At 36.3% G+C, this 19,494-nt stretch overlaps 1 protein-coding gene across 1 annotated transcript in view; it reads left to right on the top strand.

Annotated features, from left to right (window-relative positions):
* The window catches only part of LOC121426194 (vasoactive intestinal polypeptide receptor 1-like), a 64,117-nt gene extending 47,238 nt beyond the window's left edge, over positions 1-16,879 (top strand). Inside the window, exons 8-11 of the mRNA XM_041622400.1 lie at positions 2,721-2,793; positions 5,017-5,102; positions 11,113-11,251; positions 13,772-16,879. Of these exons, the coding sequence (XP_041478334.1) occupies positions 2,721-2,793; positions 5,017-5,102; positions 11,113-11,251; positions 13,772-14,413 (940 nt within the window). The 3' untranslated portion in view covers positions 14,414-16,879. The remainder of the gene's footprint in view (positions 1-2,720; positions 2,794-5,016; positions 5,103-11,112; positions 11,252-13,771) is intronic.
* The last annotated feature ends 2,615 nt before the right edge of the window (positions 16,880-19,494 follow it).

Raw genomic sequence — 19,494 nt, 5'->3', positions numbered from 1 at the left:
CTTAGCATGTACAGTCACATCAAAGAACTGCCCCCAGACTGATCAAAGCTATTACGTTATATCGAATGGCATATAATCGGTCAATTTGCTATCGGTTTCGTTGGTAAGACAGAGGCATCAAAGATGTTATGGCCAAATAATTTTACCTTACTTGTCATACACATACATGACAAACCCTTCTGATTATTTCGTTATTCATTAAGTTATTAATGAAGCAGCAGGTGGGGATGGGGTGTGTAAATGAATTACGGCAGTCTCGTCATTTTGGAATTGTTCATAAAAATGATAAATATCGAGCAAGTGAGGCAGCTTCATTTAGGCATCTCTATTGTCGTACTTGCATATCTTAAGTCTCAATGTAGTTTCATGCAATCCCATTTATTCACGTTATTACGGATATCAATTGAATAATTAAATTTTCTCCTTTGCCATTATTTTTTTTAAAGGTAAGTGTAATCGACGAGCAATATTTGTTGATTCAGGCCCTAATATGCCGTATGTATGATTTGAAGCAACTCAGCCGTTGTAAAGTCGAATTGGTTGCTACCATGTCTCATGAACTGAATGATATTCTTTATAGAACTGACGAGACATTATACTAACGATGTCAAATGGGTATTTGATAAAATAGCGCAATGGCTCTATTCGCAATTTGAAATTCAAAGGTACATTGTGTGGACGATCCCTGGCTTGGTTTGAAAACTTTCTTTCTGTTCGTCAGATCTTGGTTCCTTATCAACATGAATAGATTTATTGCTTGTTAATCATTCGATACTGTTAGTATCAACGACTCGGTCCCACAGGGGCCAGTACTGGGTCCTTTACTCTTTTAGCTGCACATGAGGATAGTCTCATTAATAAATTAATAGTAAAGGTAGAATAAACAGTATTGGGTCTTGATTATATCTTTATGTTGATGATAGAAAAGATAGAGATAATGAGGGTCAACTATGTACTTCATTAGTAATATCATTATCTTTTTACAATTACTGACCAACCGCAAACCGAAAAGGTTCGTTTACAATTAAACATTTTTGACGTAACATGTCGTACGAAGTAAAGTAGCTTAAATTCACATTCCATGCAGCAAAACTACTATTAATAACCTTCGGCGTGGTATTATTATTTTAATCTCTCTCCCTTTTCCTTGTGCATTTTTCTTATTAATGTCCTCACATCTCATACGTAGCAGTATATTGGAATTAGCAATTCTCTAAATGCCAATGGGCAAAATAATAAAATTATACCCATTAAGATCGGATTTCATGAGGAACATAATCCTCTTAACTCAGCAATGTAATGAAATTCGCTGTCATATTTTATTCCAAATGTATTATGGTTTGTCGGGTCGAAAGGCAGCCACTTACGTAGTAAAGCTGTCTCGGATATATCTCGAATATTACTGCATGCATAAATACGAAAATTGCACGACGGTCTTGTAACAAAACAATAAAACAGTTATTTGCCATTGAAGTTCTGATGTTTTGTTAATGTTATTTTGCCATCGATAAGATGAATTCATGATATAAATCTTGTCATGATGCTCGACAACAATTAAATAGGAAATTTTGATAGGAACCAGCAAATCAAAACAGATGGAAATGATTTTCGTATGACAAAAATCCATAAGGCAAGACAAACATTCATTAATGTTTGGGATGTATAATAGAAAGAGAGGAGTGAAGATACGGGATAATAAAAGTGCACAATTTTTTGAGAAAGCAACTGTATCGTCAGAATCTACCCCAACCGAGTTGTGAGGGATTACATACCTTGCACTGTAGATTTGAGAATCAGCTTAGTCATTAAACAATCAGGATTCAATGTTTTTCCTCATATACGGGAAAATCGAAACTAAAAGTCTGTGATTTAAGTACCAATATTTGAATTTACGTACACCGAATCATTCGACCTGGTATTAAAGAAAGATCGCAATAAGGTAACAAAACACCGTCATCAATTACGTCTTCTTTAACGGAGACTGTCCCAGATTTTGAAGTTTAATGTAAATCAAGGGAATTTCTAAGTGCAACTAAACCTAATCACGTGGCCAAAGGCTTTTGCGAAATAAAGTTCTTTTACCAGTCCTGGTTTAGAAAAGAGCGGTTCGGAATTTTTACACGGGCCTTCGATTTTCTTTTCGAAAAAAAAATATCTGGGGAAAAAGGTAGACATATCAATACTAAGGAGATAGCCCCTCCCCCAAAAAAAACCCATATATATATATATATATATATATATATATATATACATATATTATATATCAGTTACAACGGAGATCAATAATGCTTCATAGTTGTGAAAATATGAAACATGCAGTTTGATCGAAAAAGTTTGATCGATTCTATTTAAAGCAAATACTTTAATTTGTTAAATTGATCATGTTATATCCGTATATCCGTAGTTTGTATTTTCGTAATTATTGGTGGAGTTCGAACCATGGGAACACAGATCAAAATTTGTATTTTTTCACATTAATGCATTTTGCATCAGGGGGCGTGAAATTCGAGAGGGGATGGGTGAAGGGGGGGGGGGGACTGAACAGACACAATACCGCAATTTGATAGCAATGTGCATGTTTCTGCACTGAATAAATTGTGCGATTTTGTGTGTGGGTGTGTGCAGGGAGGGGGGTTGGGGGAGCACCACCCTAAAGCCCCCACTTCTATGGCCCCTTTGTTTTGTTTTTATATCTCTCCTAATCAAATTCAATCCTACAGGTGCTGGTGGAATGATGTGACACGCGATTCGAGCTACTGGATCATTAAGGCCCCTGTCATGATTTCCGTTATTGTAAGTAGACATTTATAGCCCCAACCCAGTTAAAAAAACGTTGTTTAAATTTTAACACAACGTTGTTTTCTTTATGACGTTACAGTAGTTGTTTAAAGGTATTAGACAACAAAATTTAATCTTCAATATTTGATCTTTAATAATTGAAGTATGGTTGCACTCTAAAAAAAGATTTACCCAATATTGGGTAAAATGGGAACATGCATGTTGGTTGGGTAAAAATTTTATGCAATGTTGCGTTGAAATAGCTTAATATAGGGTTAACAAAATACCCTGCAAACCTGCAGGTTCCCTTTCTACCCAATATTTGGTAAAACTTACTCAGTATTTTTAGAATGTGTTGGGTAAAATTGAAGATGCATGTTGGTTGGATAATTTTTGTTTTGTAAATTTTACGCAATGTTGCGTTGAAATAGCCCAATATGAGGTAAACAAAATACCCAGCAAACATGCATGTTCCCTTTCTACCCAATATTGGGTAAAACTTTACTCAGTGTTTTAGAGTGTGTTGGGTAAAATTGAAGATGCATGTTGGTTGGATAATTTTTGTTTTGTAAATTTTACGCAATGTTGCGTTGAAATAACCCGATATGAGGTAAACAAAATACCCAGCAAACATGCATGTTCCCTTTCTACCCAACATTGTGTAAAACTTTACTCAGTGTTTTTAGAGTGTGTTTAACATTTTGAATACTCATGTAAATGTAAATTAGTGTATGGTTCATAATCATAGTAAACAGCGTTGTATATAAAATAGCGTTTTCAATGTGAAATTTCAAATTCCCTGGTGTTTTGGGAGGGATATAACGCCAGCTTAACCTTAGTGAACAGGTCTGGTGGGTATTTCGTAGAGCTGTTCGTAAGTTAAGAGAAACTTTAAGAACGACTGGTGATCCTTTCATGTGGTAAATGGTTTATTCATTGGTGATGGTTTAGCGCGTAAGAAAGGATCACCAGTCGTTCTTAAAGTCGATCTTATAACTTACGAACAGCTTATGAAACGACCCCCTGGACTCATACCACTAGCATGATTAGGTCCGCGGTAAAATGAAATCGTTCTTCATTCTGATAAAGAAATTGGGCATGTGGTCTAGTTGATCTGAATGTACTGTATATCCATAACATTATTCTGTGCTAAAAAACGTTCCGATTTCTTTTGACCCCTCTTTTTTCAACGCCTCGCTTGTGATGTAATCATGTATTTCATTCCCGCAGGGATTGAGTTAAAACGCTGATTTACATTAAACACACCAACAAAGAATTCAGTAACAACTAAAACTATAAGATACAGAACATTTTTTTTAATCGTTGTAATGTTTTATCAATATATATTTATTTACTAACTTATCCACTGTTTTTCTCTTTTTTTTTGGGGGGGGGGGGGTGGGCACTGCTGGAAATATTGTACACCCGAGGTCCTAGAGTGAAATGACATGACATACATCAGACATTAGGCGAATTCTAAGAATACAGTTTTCTGGAATAAACGGTAACATCATTCCAACATAAAGGAAGTGTAATGTAAGTGTTATGCCTCTGGGACATTGAAAAAAGGGAATTCTCCTAATCGATTAGATGTAATGTTAATTGAATCAGCTGTTAGTTCTCGGAAGTTGACATTTGCATTACAAACTGATAGACACACTTTATTTCAACTCTTTTTTAAAAATCTGGTTTGAGTGAAAGCAGCCAGTTCACGAGTGTAATTTATTCAACACAGATGTGGAATGAAAAAAAGAATTATATTAAATTACTTAAATATGAAAAAAAATCATATTAAATCAAATTCTGAAAAATACATCTTCTTCAAAAGATTATCAGGCAACGAGCATCATATCAATGTGAGCTATTCTATTTCCCTGATATTGTGTTATGTGTTTTCAATAACTAATTTTCACATTTAGTGTTTCTATTTGTTACGGTTTTCTAAATACCGATGACCCTTTGCACAAAAAGGTAAACTTGAATTCTCCTTTTCTTCGATCCATTCAACTTCATTCTAAAAAATAGGATTGATCAAAATGACCATTCTCTTGGCTACTATGCTCCAACTTTTTGGTAGATTTTAACCAATAATTTGTTAGATTTTGACAATTTTTTCTAGGTCGGACACATATTGATCAAGAGAATGCTAATTTTGACCCTATCCTTTTTTTTAGCGTGTTCCATTAAAGCTTATACCCCGTCCTTCCAATATTTCTTTTCAATTTTTCCCCCAACCAGGTAAATTTCGTCTTGTTTCTCCACATACTATGTGTATTGGCGACCAAGCTGAGGGCGAGTAATGCAGCTGAGGCAAGAACGTACAGGTAGCTTTCCATTGCTCGCATGGCCTGCAACACTCACTAGCATCATGTTCCTCTATACACCTAAAGGGAAGCCCTGGTATTAAGTTGGTTTGAATGTAAAGCGGGTGGAATCGGATCAGGAAGAGTCAGTCCAAAGACCTGGTCCACGTTTCAAAGAGAGTTGTGATTGATCCAAATATGGAAATCCCAAACCCCAACATCTAAAATGCTTTTGTCTATTCGGAATGTATTTTTTTTTAGATATGACGTAGACCGATCGTCATGCAAGTGACAACGATGGATTTCCATATATTTTAATCTTATCCATTGATGACGTCTCTATATAAGACAGGATCCTCGTCCACGTTTCACAACGAGTTTTGATTAATCCTATCAACCTCAATTATTCAACGTCATCGTTCTTAGTACAGGACATTGTCAAGATTTGCCTTTGGAAAACATAGATGCGTGCTCTGAATTGTTAAAGGTACACGTTCCCCGAATTCAAGAGGGCGCTGTTTGAAATACATATTCGCTGCGGACAGCGCGCGGCGGCGGCACCAACTGCCTTTTGAAACCAACGTTATACGACGCTTACGCAGACGCCACGTTCTCAATGCCTGAACGCTGACAGTTCTTAGTTCGCGTATATGCTTCGTTTGTTGTTCGAGGATCTTGGCAGAGTGACACTGCCTCCTTCCGCTATATTAAGTGACATCAGCAGAAGTTTCGGCTAGCACCGGATGTAGGAAAACATACCAAAATCAGCGCAGAGTGTGCATGACTGTGTGCGCATGTGCTGATGATTGGCAGCTGCATGCAAATTTGGTCGATCCATCTTCGTAATGAAGATGTCGGTCAGTACAGCGCGTAACAAAACGGAGCCCTTTTGGTTCCCGAGAACGTACGTTTACCTTTAAGACAGTGATACTTGCATAAACATTTAAGTTGAAAACACCTTTGTTAAAATGCATTGTAAATTTTGGGGACGCTGGCTTTTCCATAGTTGAGAGAGAACGGATCAATTGCAACTCTTTGTAAGACGGGGCCCAGGAGATTGCGAGTTTGCTCCCTCTTCGGGGCTGACTCAACTTTGCTGACTCGTTCCTCCCGTTTCTAATTTCTTATTACACCCAACAACTTGATATCAATATGGACTTATCCTTTTCACTACCTCATCCTTTGGGCATTTCAGGTATATATGTATATATCAAAGGCATCTTGTTCAACTCTTCTCTCTTTTCATCTCTATCTTTTCCTGATGTAATCATTATAGAAAAAGGCATGAGGGATACAGAGATGGGCTAGCTGAACTATTTCTATCATTCTCAGAATTATTTCATTGGACAGCAGGGGCAGGCGAATGGTTTTGAAAGATGTTGGGGGGGGGGGCTGAGCCGAAAGTTGGAGGACTGACCATGCAGAAAAAAAATCACAATCAGGTGGTAATTTTTACCTTTTTACGGATTGGGGGGGAAATTATCGGGGAGGCTTCAGTCCCTTAACCACCCTCGATTCCAAGTCCCATGCCCCCCCCCCCCGGGCTATATATCCTACTCTTTCCTTAACACTGAAGTCGGGCCTACCAAAGAGTGAAGATTTGTTTTTCCTTTTTAAAACAAACATACTAACACCCCAAACCCCAGATTTGAAAGACACACCGCTGAACTTCGTAATTACAGTTGCGATGGGAGATGGGGGGGGGGGGGTGGAGGGGTGGTGCACAGACTTTTTAAGAAAAGTGAAGTGATATCACACAGTTTAAAAGTAATCAAAAATGTTATTGTCAAAGATAAAACACCTAACCGATCGAGTGTTTTATCTTTGACAATAACATAAGTGATATCACACAGTTTAAAAGTAATCAAAAATGTTATTGTCAAAGATAAAACACCTAACCGATCGAGCATTAGTTGGATTTCACTGAATAAATATGCCTCAAAACTATTTTCTTACCAGCTCTCGGGAATGATTTGTTTTCCACGATGTCATGGATTCATGATTGTTCATAGACTGAATTAGAATAATTACACAAACCCCCTAAAGAAAATAAACCAATTTATACATCCATCTATAATCTACTCTTTTCCCATCATATTGGCATCGTAACACAAAGATAAACGAGTAATCGTTAATTTGAAAGAACAATTCTGATTGGTTTGTAGTCAGTCTATGGAGCAAAATGCGCATGCAACGATGATCATTCAACAATTAATTACTACTGCTGAAAGGACAAGTCTACCCTAACAAAAAATCGATCTGAATAAAATTAGAAATAAATCTAACAAGCATAGCATTGAAATTTAATCCAGTTCGGTTGTAAATAAGAAAGTTATGACATTTTAGAATTTCGCTTAATTTCACAAACAGTTATATACCCATCCTAGTCGGTATAATGATGAGACTGATGACGCCACCAACTCACTATTTCTTTTGCATTTTATCATAAAATTATGATACATGAAAATTCGATTTTTTTTCTTCATTGTCACGTGAAACAAAATTTTATTCCTCCCTGAACGTGTGGAATTATTATTATTCTAACAATTTACGTCAAGTTGGTCATTATTTTCAAATCTGTAAAAAATAAAATATTGTATAATTCAAAGAGTAAAAAAACAAAAAAATAGTGAGTTGTGCGTTGAACTTTTTGGTGAAAAATAAGCGAAAATTATGTCATAACCTTTTAAATATACATCCGATTTTGATGAATTTTTCAGCGTTATGCTTATTTGATTTTTTCTCCATCGATTCAAGTCAACAATTTATGGGATGGACTTGACCTTTACCTTGGTGTTACGGGACCCTGCCACCCTGGTCATGGTAATCATCTGGGGCCTGTAACACAAAGCTTAGCAATGATCGCAGAACAAATTTTTACGATTGATTGCATTGACTACAATGTACAATCAATCATAAATATCAAGCGTATACGATCAATCATTATGCCTCGTGTGACGGAGCCCTGGAACCCGTTGTACAAAGAGTTACAATTGATCCAATCAATCGTAACTCTATGGAAATCCATCAGTGTCATAATTTTTTCTACAGGAAATTCGCAAAATGTCCTTTTTAATCAAAAGAGAACACTCCAAATTGTCAAGAAATCAATGAATTTATGGATATGGATTCATATCTAGATTTTTTTTGAACAAACATGCATTTCATATGTTGACTTTGCTGGCTTTCCATAGTTGCGATTGATTGGATCGATCGTAACTCTTTGTAAGACAGGGCCCTGGCCAGCATGCTCGCCAGCCTTCAAAACCATGCATGAAACATGCACTCATCTTGCAGTGTCATGTTAACTGAGAAACCTGGTATTAAAATCCTTTTTTACGAAATATACATGTTATTAGAATGAGAGAAAATGCAACAGTAATTGTCTGAAGGGATTTTCCCCAGCTGATATTACAAAGCTCAGGCGGTTATTCTGTCCATGTACACTCTAAAAATGTGTTTTTTCTGTCTAACACTCTAAAAATGAAGGGGGTGGTAAAGCATCTTTTAAAAGGGCTGAGGAGTGAAAGCATTTTTGATAGGGGTGGAAAATGTCACTTCCCACCCTTCCCCAACCTTATTTGCCTTTTTGTTTGTTTAAAAGTGTAGGTTTGCGCAGAAAAGACGCAGCAAAATGATGGGACAAGAAAGAAGCAAATCCCGTTAAAAGTTTTTCAACCCCTATCAACCTCTAAAAAGCAGCATATCCGCATAATATCCTTGATATTAGTTTTTTATGTCGAAATTTTGTTGAATAATTATTTTTTGACATTCGTGTCCTTGCAAAATCTTCGCAAACGTGAGTGAGCCCAAACGAAAACGATATCTTACTTCGCCATTTAATATTTGAACATAATATGTGGGGGAGAATTTTGCGAAACGTTCACCTGATTTACGACTTCAATGTCGCGAGACATTATTTTGAAAGTTTGTTCACTAATGTTATGATTTGCCATCTTTCGACAGTGACATCCTTTTAATTTGCAAATTGTTTGTTCTTAAGTAGAAGACCACATCTTTCTAAATCTCATCCCAATATTGATTATTTATCGGCATAACATAACCTGAACATAAACTGAAGGAAATGTTGACTTTGCATGGTCGGTGTATATGCATATATGATATGAAAATTTCTCTAGCTTAATTTTTGAAAGTCAAAACTATAGCTTTACTTTTACACTGTGGCATGTTATTCATTTGTTTATTGCTGGCATGCGTGGATATAATATGTTTAATCTTTGAATGACAGAATATATTTGTGTTCAACCCCACAAATCTTTCCTATATCTTACATATATTGTTCGATAACATGGTAACTAAGTATTTCATCAAACATGGATTATCGGTTGAAAAAACAGACAATTCTGGAAAACTTCCTATAAAATTAGACGTAAAAAGAAGAAAAGAAAGGGGCTAGGGGTTTAACTTTCAATGTAATCTACAATAGTGATTGAACAGACAAAATCGATGTAGTGGATTTCTTTTATGACTCGAACCTGGTCATTTGTATAAACGTTTTTTGTGACACTTTCCAAACGCATTATTTGCACATCAGTTGTCTTGAGCAGAACACATCAAGGGACTAAAATTAGATTATAGGTCAACTCACGGTCTGAAATCATGAACGAATTTCCAGGGTCCGTTACGAATGCTTAAGGCGCTGGCGGATCCAGGGGATGTGGCCCTGCCCCTCATCCTTGACGAGCCACCAATGCAATTCGTGTGGAAAAAAGAAAGTTCCACCCTCGGATTTGTGATAACCATGGGGGGGCTGTCATTATTTTGTGAACGAGTAGTTTTGTTATTCTGGTGACCACGAACCCCCTCCTTTTTTTTTTTTGGGGGGGGGGGTTACCCAAAATTCCAAACAATATCAAAACAATCTCTGATTCCCCCATCCCACTTGTGATGAAATTCTACATCTACCTACTGGCTTAAGTCATAATTAAAATACCTCTTATGTCGTCATTTGAATAGGTATAAATATTTTTATCAGTGCGATTGTGTGGCCTGTTGCATAAAAAAAACCTAACATTTTTTTTTCATTTTGCTGGAGTTTTTCCATTGTGTTCAGTGTCAATGGCAGGTCCGACCACTGTTTCTTTCAGCCATAGCTGAAAAAATATCGAAATATTTCAGAATGGAGAAAAATAACAGTCATGGTGAGGTCCGATTTATGATTGAAGTCAAGCTTTGGTGTAGTACACTGCATGGTTATTATTTTCATGATATATAGGCCTACTGAAGATGGAAATGCTTGAAGAAAAGTTAGGAAATGTAAAATACGTTAACGTATTCAAATGTTGATCAATGAAAATGCATGCTCATATTATCAATATTGTTAAGTCAAGATAGTCATTTTAATATCTGCACTATACCAGGGACTGCATTAATTTTTTGCATATCTTTATAGACATTCTTTTTTTTAGTACGGTGTTGGGCGTCGTGGAATAATATATTACTATTCGTTTTTTTCTAATCTGAGTGACGTGGGTTCGAATGCCAACCATGACGTGTTTTTTAAGCAAGAAATATACACACATTGTGCTGCACTCAACCCAGAGGAGGTGAATGGGTACCCGACATAAATAATTCTTTGAATGCACTGAGCGCTGAATGGCAGCTCGAGCTTAAGCCGGGATGATAATAATAATAATAATGATAATAATAACGATTAATGATAATAATAATAATAATAATAACAATAATAATGATGATAATAATAATACTAACAATAACAATAATGATATTAATAATAATAATTATAATAATAATAATAATAATGCGCCTCAGAACAAATTATTTCTAGATAGATGACGCTAATGCCTATTATTATTACGGTAAAACTCGTCTTATGTTGTACAATGTCCATGCAGAGATCAACAATATTTTGTTTTACCGTCAATTATTTTCATGTTTTCATTTATTTAAGACTGTATTTCTTCATATTACTCACCATATTGTATATTACATCCACTTTTCGATTTCACGTATTGACGTAATTGATTATTTTTCTTTTCTCGTTTATCAGTAAACTAGCCAAATCAACGCTGATTTTGATTCCTCTATTTGGAGTGTATTACATCATTACAGTCGGTATGCATGCGTCGAACGATACAACAATGGTCTACATCAGAATGTACTTTGAACTAATCCTTTCACCATTTCAGGTAGGACTCCCCATATTTCCTTTTAATATCAATTTCTGTGCCGAGTTTTGGGTTCTTAAAGGGGAATGAAACCTTTGGAACAAATAGGCTTGTGTAGAAACAGAAAAATCAAAGAATAAGAATAAAGAAAGTTTGAGAAAAATTGGACAAATAATAAGAAAGTTATGAGCATTTGAATATTGCAATCACTAATGCTATGAAGATCCTCCCATTGGCAATGCGACAAGGATGTGTGATGTCACTGATGAACAACTTTCCCTTTGGTGGACTATAAAATACCCTCAAAATGTCTCTTTTTGCTATTTCTTACGATGATACAAACTCTTTATCCATTATGTATTCTTAAAAAATATGTATTACATGCCCTCATGTAGAAAGAACACATGATCTATGGATAGATGTGAAAAAAGAGGCAATTCAAGTGAAATATATACTAAAGTAATGGGGAGAGTTGTTCATCAGTGACATCACACATCTTTGTTGCATTGCCTATTTGCTATCTCCATAGCAATAGTGATCGCAATATTCAAATGCTCATAACTTTCTCATTATTTGTCTGATTTTTCTCAAACTTTTGTTGATCTGTTTCTTTGATTTTTCTGTTTCCACACAAGCTATCTTGTTCCAATGGTTTCATTCTCCTTAAATTAATATACCGCCATCTATTGTTAACAAAAAGACATTCAGATGACGTCTGCGCCTGAACATCATTAGGGAGTTTTCGCGAGACGACGCAGAACGTCTTTGTCGAAAATTGGTGAATAAAAACAGCAGTTACGTCCCGGGGGACGTTTCATCGATATTTTCATCCGACAAGTTGTCAGATCTGACATCTTTCCATGATTTTGATTGGCTGAGAGGCACTGTTCCTATGGTAACTGTCGGATAAAATGGGACTTGTCGGATAAAACGCCCGACAAGTCCTTTCATGAAACGCCCCCCAGGACTTTGGACAAACGACATAATTGCGATTCTTCGTCAGCTCCGAAACTGAGTACAATGCTGCTGTTCCGGTTCACTAATTTTCGACAAAGACCTCCAGACTGTTTTTTGTCACTTTGACGGGTATTTTATTATATTTACTGTGTTGTTGATTCCTCCGTACGTCGTAGATCGAAAACTTCCTAATAATCACCACTCCTAGAACCACCTTCCTTTATTCTGAATCATTTAACTGAATAGAGCCTTTTCATTGGCACAGTGAACCACTTGTTGTTTTATAAGTTATTATGTATTATTTATCATTTACTTATTTTACCCCAATTCTGGCTTAATTTAGGTGTGTCAAAAATTTTGAATTTGGCATCCCCTCCACTTGACATTCGCAGGTCAAAAAATGACCACAGAGTTAGTGCTATGACATAATGCAGATGCTTTCAAACATGACGGTTCTGCTGCGTCTCATCATTTGGAAGAAAAAGGAAAAATATTGATAATAAGACGGAAAAGGAAAAGACTAAGAAAACTTCAAACGGTATTAATATTTTTTTTAATTACATCTAATCAAAATTCCAAAAGCGCCTATTTATTTGGTCGTTTTGATTGGCAAACGTCGATGGTTGTGTGCTTATTATTAATTCAATCGCCACAAGATATTGACCTGGAGATTTGCTATTTCATGGTGAACAAACTACCTCGCCGTCCCATTTCGGAATACTTACCAATCCGTCCGAATTTCCAATCGGTAACTAGATCAATTCGTCACGGACCAGCGAGGGTGTTCCAAATTGGGTGATGCCCGAAGGTCGACCTGCTCAATTTGTCCGTTTAATCGAATCTCTTGGAGGGTAATTGTTTAATGAGTTTCAATGAATTGACGTTGGAACGTTTGGAGAGGGGTGAATACAAATGAATGGGATGAAATGACCACAAAAAAAGAAAACTCCTGGATACACAATGCTTAAAATGGTTTCAGGAAAAATTGAGGTCACTGGAGATAGGTGAAACGAATTGACGTCCATCTTCCTAGTCAGTTTTTATTTACCTATTGTTCCTAATTAATGAGCGCGACCCTTGAAATATCAGGACATAAATCTATAAAAGAATGAAACATGGGAAAAATCAACATGCAACTTACCCCCAGAATTTTCTCTAATTTTCTTCTATTTTATTATTCAGCTTCCATGGTCCGTATTCTAAAGTCGGGTTTGATTTCAACAGTAGTCTAAAGTTGTGGCTTTGCTATGGATAGCCAATAATATTGTGAAATCAAATGATATCAAACGATAAATGCATATTCAATCTATCTGCTCATTTGATACTTAAATAATGAATAAACCTGTTGATAGTAGCTAAACGGTTTTGTTGATCATTAAAGCATAATGAAAACCACAATTACATTTCGGTTTCCCCAATTTTTCGCCTAGATTTAGGCCGTGGCTTATTAAAAAGATAAATCGGATTTCAGAATTCCGGCAAACTTCTTCTCTCGGTCTCATCAGGAAAACGATAAAAGGTATCATGTTTGCATGGCTTGAGCAAATGTTTGGTTGAACTATTTTTTTAAATCTTTACTTGCAGGGTTTTCTCCTAGCGATCCTTTACTGTTTCATGAATGGAGAAGTGAAAAATGAGATAAAGAGAAAATGGCGGCTGCACTTGTTGAACAGAACACTGAGCACCCATAGAACATTACGCAGCTGTCAGTCACGGTCGTCGTGCTCGACGCCGCCCAGGAAAGATTCGATGAAGAACCATTCCGTCTTCGAAACCAGCATCGGGCGCTCGACGTTCGGCGAACGATTCATCGCGTTGAAGAAACAATTCTCGCGGGGCGATTCGTCAAACGGTCACGTGGGCAACGGTTCCCTTGGCAACAGTATCGCGATACCGGATCCATCCGAACCGAGGCCGAACCCGGACGGTGCTGCGGACCGGAGTAACCTTTACGACCACCATCCACCTGACTTCGACGAACACGAGAACGACGTAGAGGTGAATGAGAAAACCAAGATTGACATCAAAATCGAGGAAGCTTCGGATGATACACCGAACAGTGACCATGACGAGAGGGTCGATATGGAGAATGAAACGGAAGAAAAAAGTGATGTTTTCGAGGACGAGGAAGAGTGTGATATGACTTGTACCGATGGTCATACTAAACATGGCGTCAATGATGGTGAATCAAGACAAACATTTAGTAACATTGAAACTGAAGTATAAAAATCAATGCCTGGAATCACCTTCGTACAAACATGATTGAAATTTCGTCATCGTTTCTCGTGAAAACAAAAAAGATCTTTCATTACATTTTTCAAAATATTGTACTTGTTTTTGTAGTCAATGCTTTTACATATCTATGTTGCTCCTTTCTTAACTGTTGATAATCAAGCGTTGGTTGTCGTTGAGGATTCGAACAAAATGTATATTTCCCGACCAAACGGTGATAAGAACAAAGTGATAGTAGACCAACTTGATTCAACCATTACGGTGTTATAGACGATCATTCTTTGGACAAGGAGCTCGAGGTTACCTGGCATGAAAATAGTTACGACGCCCTCTGCGATCTTTAATTCCATGCACGTCACGCTGCGGACGATGGATGGCCGTGAAACCGGGGAGGGAAGGGGATGGGCCGCAGAAGGGACTTATTTAACCCCTCCCCAAGAAATCTTGGTCAACTTGTACAAGAATGTGAAAGTCACCAAATTATTGTGATTTCTGTATGATCAACCCAGCCCCATTCACTTTCAAAATCCTTCCGAGGCTGCTTGGGCCCCTAGACGGTTGCATAAAAAGTTGTCTGATTGCAAGTCAAAATATCAATCGCAAATTCCAAGTGCGTGCTGTGGATTGGCTGAAAATCAAAGTTGGGAATGATTTTGAGAATTTCGTTTGATTGCAATCCTTTTTCAATGGGCCCCTGGTGGTTCTGATGACAAAAACGTGAAAACTATGCCATATTGCCATGACCCCCCCCCCCATTCCCGCTCTATAAGAAACGTTCCACGGCTCCTGTGCGAGCCTCTTTTGTCGCCTTCATTATTATCAAGTATTTTATACGTGTCAACGTTTCATTGTACACCATCAAAGTGTCTTGAGCTTTTTAATGTTGAGCACAAAAACATTTAGAAAAAAAATCAGATTTTTAATGGTAATGTGAGTGTTCATATCAAGGGACAGCGCCAAAATGGAATGGGGCGGCCACCTTCTTTATTATATTTTTTCAAGTCGTAGTTACAGAAAAAGGAATGAGGTAAATAGGGTGGGGGAAGGTCGTTTACTACAATACCCTAATATTTATTTGAGGGGGAAGAAAATAAAATCAAGGTCATCTGTCCCATCAAAATTATTTGGCACCACCCCTGATCCTTATCCAAGGTATTCATTAAAATTAAAAATTATCCCCCCTTTTAGAACACAAATTCAAGTCCTATACTGATCAATGTGTCCCAGATGAATGGACGATTGCTTTATTGAAAATAACGTGGTTGTAACCGGAAAGATAAGGAAAACCAATGATTTTATTTTCTTTTTTAATGTACTTCTCTAATTATATGTAAAAAAAAAACTTTGAAAGGAGCTACAAATTACAGGTGTGCTAAATATAAGTATCTGGTGGACAATTTTCTTGTAGTTTTGCTAAAATTATCGAACGAAATGATAATGACCGTCGTGGCGTAAATAGGGGGAAAATCGCTCTTACGCTCTCAAAGTTGGTTAAAAATGAATCGACCAACCCTTATTTAAAGAAACAAAATTGATGCAAAATGAATTTGATTTTTTTAACTTATACCCCATTACACCAACGCTACGTCCATGCAGTTCTCGCTACGTCAAAGAAAAAAATGCCATGACGCAATGGGAATTGCTGCAGCGTACTGAGAGCGTAGCGAGAACTGTTAACGACGTGGCATAGTCCGCATGATCTCCGGAGAAAAAATTTCCGCTACGTGGACTTTGAACATGTCCACAGTCCACGTAGCGAGAGCGCCGTCTAAGCAGTGCGTAGTACTGACGCACTAAGGACCTTCTTGTCGCGTACTTAAAGTTACATCGACGTAACATAGACGTAGCGGACACGGAAAGAACACTACTAACGCACCATGAGCGTATCAAAGACGTAGCGCAGATGTAGCATGCACGGGACGATTTCATATTTTTCGAAAACAAGGAAATTATCGCTACGTCCCTGCGATTTTTTCGGAATATTTCAAAGACGTAGCGGGAAATTCCTCCGGTGTAATGAGGGCATAACATTTGGTCAGTTCAAATTATAACCAACTTTGTGGTCTCTTAAAAGAATGAGAGTGTATGATGGAAACTGCATTTTGAAAATTAGGTATTAAAACTTAAACTTTGTTGAATTATGATTTTGAACACTCCTTTAACTGCTAAACAAACAGTACTGCTGTATAAATTTCATATAGTGTTGTACGAAATTTTAAACACTTTTACAAAAAAAAGTGTGCGAGGGGAATGCAGCTTGGTCATATAGTACAGAAAATGATAATTATTGAAAAAAAAGACGAAGGCTGAGGGATTTGATACGAATTACAAAATGCTTGTATATAGAAACTGAGTGCCAGTATTTGCCGCAGGTGTCATTGCATTTACGCGTTCACGTGTGCTCATTGGTAAAATGTGATGTGTCTCACTTCTTTTGATATTTCATTGTTTTATTTCTTTTTCAGGAATTTGAAAAATCGGGTATTATAATTATTTTATTGAGAATTTAAGCTGTTTCAGAAAAGCTTGGATATATATCACATAAGATTGCATAGTTCTATATATCTTTATTACTTTCATTTGATTGTCTCGAGTGCATATTTTTTCTGAATTTAATTCGTACTTCAATATAAAAAAAATAATGTCGCAAGAAAATTAATTGCGGTTCCTTAAAATGAAGAAATACATTTGGGAAGTACCGATTACGATCTCTGATCGAGCCCCCAAGTATTGTTTATTATTTTGATAAGCCCATTTATATCATTTGCCTGGTATATATTTTGTATAGTGATGGTTTTATTCCAGATTTGATAAGCATGGAAACAATATAAATCCTGCCTTTACATAAAGATGCGATAGACACCATTTCCAATATGCTCAGGATACATTATTGAACGTAGATTTGTTGATAAAATTGACAAAAATAAGTGTTCAAACTGCTATGTTCTTATAAATCTCTCAAAACATCAGATTTTATGGAAATATGTAAAATTGTGAGAATATATAGGCATTGTGTTTGGAAAGGAAAATACTGTTGTGTTGGGATCGTTTATATCTTAGTTGGGAGCATCAATAACCACGCAGGAACGTTCGATGTACATTTCAATCAAGAAACTTTATTAATAATCAATCTTCAGCAATATATGTAGAGTTGAAAAGCATATCACAACGTACGACGATGTAGATCTTAACTGTGATGATCTTAACTTATCTCCTCTCAACCCTTGGGTGTACACTCAATATATACATGTACCCAAATTATAATCCAAGGGTTTGGATATAGGACTAAAGGGGGTTTAATTATTGGGAAGGGGAAGGCAGTTCTTTGTTCTCTGATTGGAGTTTGTTGAAGGGTTTTAATGGCTTGGATTAAATTAATGATAAGGGTTCTGAGAAGGGGGTTTAAAAAGGATGGTTCTGAGAAGGGGGCATATACATTATGAAGTCTAGACTGTGTATATGTAGTGATTTATACAATCACTACATTACATCCCCTTTCTTTGGAAAATTGAGGCTCCCCTCCTTGTGGAAAAAAAATTATCAAAGAATTAAGGAATAGATACCATGGGGCCAATGAACTATATACATTATAAAGTCAATACAAAGAAATAGAAATGTAAATATATACAACATAGAGTAAATACAGAAAAATAGAAAAGAAAACGATAAGTGAAACATTGACCATTGTTCCGTGTTCTCTTACGCTCATTCTCTCTCCCAAACAAATACTTCAAACCTATATACATATTTACAGTAAATTCATATTAAAAATTAGCATAAATCTTTCCATTATTGTGGTAATGATAAACTGAGACATAATGCTAACCTTACTCAAAATTTCACAACATAAATTTCATTTTTCAGAAACCAGTGCAGGTTTATGCACTTAAACTAAACAAAATTAATCACAAATTGTGCAGACTTATGCACTTAAAAGACAAAGTAAAATGCAGGGAAAAAGAAAAATTAGATTAACAATCAAGTATCAATAACATAATGTATCAAATATCCTTATTACTAGCTAAGGAAATTCAGTAATGGATAACAAATGTTTTTATAATGTAAGTGAAACAAATCTGGTACAGTTGTAGGTTGAAGATATGTAGATACCAATGTCCTGTATATGTAGTAATTTACAATCAATATATAAGCCAAGTTTGCTAGTGTGTCTCTCTTTACACCGCTATCGACCATTAATTAATAAATTCCCATCATACTCTGATGATAGACAAAACCAAAGATACAAATGTGATATTCCAACATGATTATTAATCCTTATGAATATTAAACCTTATGAATAATTATCATTTTCCCATTGAATGAACAAGGGCCTTTCTAAATAACTATCACCATTTACGCGTTATGACTAGCGACCCTCTTCTGGTATTATGAATAGCGATATTTATGAATAACAGCCAATATGAATAATGATCACATTTCTTTATACAATGAGTGGTTCTTATCAGGGGTCGCAGAACGGTTTTTTTTTAAAGTGGGGGGGGGGGCTGACCATGCAAAAAAACACAATCATATGGTCATTTTTACGTTTTTGTTCACGGTTTTGGAAAAAAGTGGGGGCTGAACCTCCCCTCCCCCTCAGCTTCCGCGGCCCCTGCTTATGACTGATGTGTGAACCCAATGAATACGCTTATAGGTGTGATTTGTACGAATAAAAAAATATATGACCACCATGATTAAGCAAAAAAACACATGAGCCCACATGACATGAACTAAAAGACCCATTTTACAGATTGATGAATGGGTAACAGTAAACTTTGATAGCTTCAAAGTTCGGTTTGAGATTACACCTAAAGTAAACAGAAGAGATTCAATATTATTATTTGACGCGAGATTAGACAAGTTGATTTTCTTGAGTTAATCGACCATAAAGGGGGTACAAAAAGTGACAGAAAGAAGAAGTTGTCTTTAGTTGTCGATGTGTCTGCTCTTTTGTTAAAGAGATAATATTGAAGAACTGTATATCCACGTCACTTTATGTCAAATAATAATGAATAAATTGGTAATTAAACCACAACGACCATACAAAGCACGTTGATTCTTGTTATGACATCTGC

This window comes from Lytechinus variegatus, chromosome 13 (assembly GCF_018143015.1).
Source record: "Lytechinus variegatus isolate NC3 chromosome 13, Lvar_3.0, whole genome shotgun sequence".
NCBI lineage: Eukaryota > Metazoa > Echinodermata > Echinoidea > Temnopleuroida > Toxopneustidae > Lytechinus > Lytechinus variegatus.
Note: the sequence above shows the minus strand (reverse complement) of the source record. Positions and strands in the feature narration are given on the sequence as shown.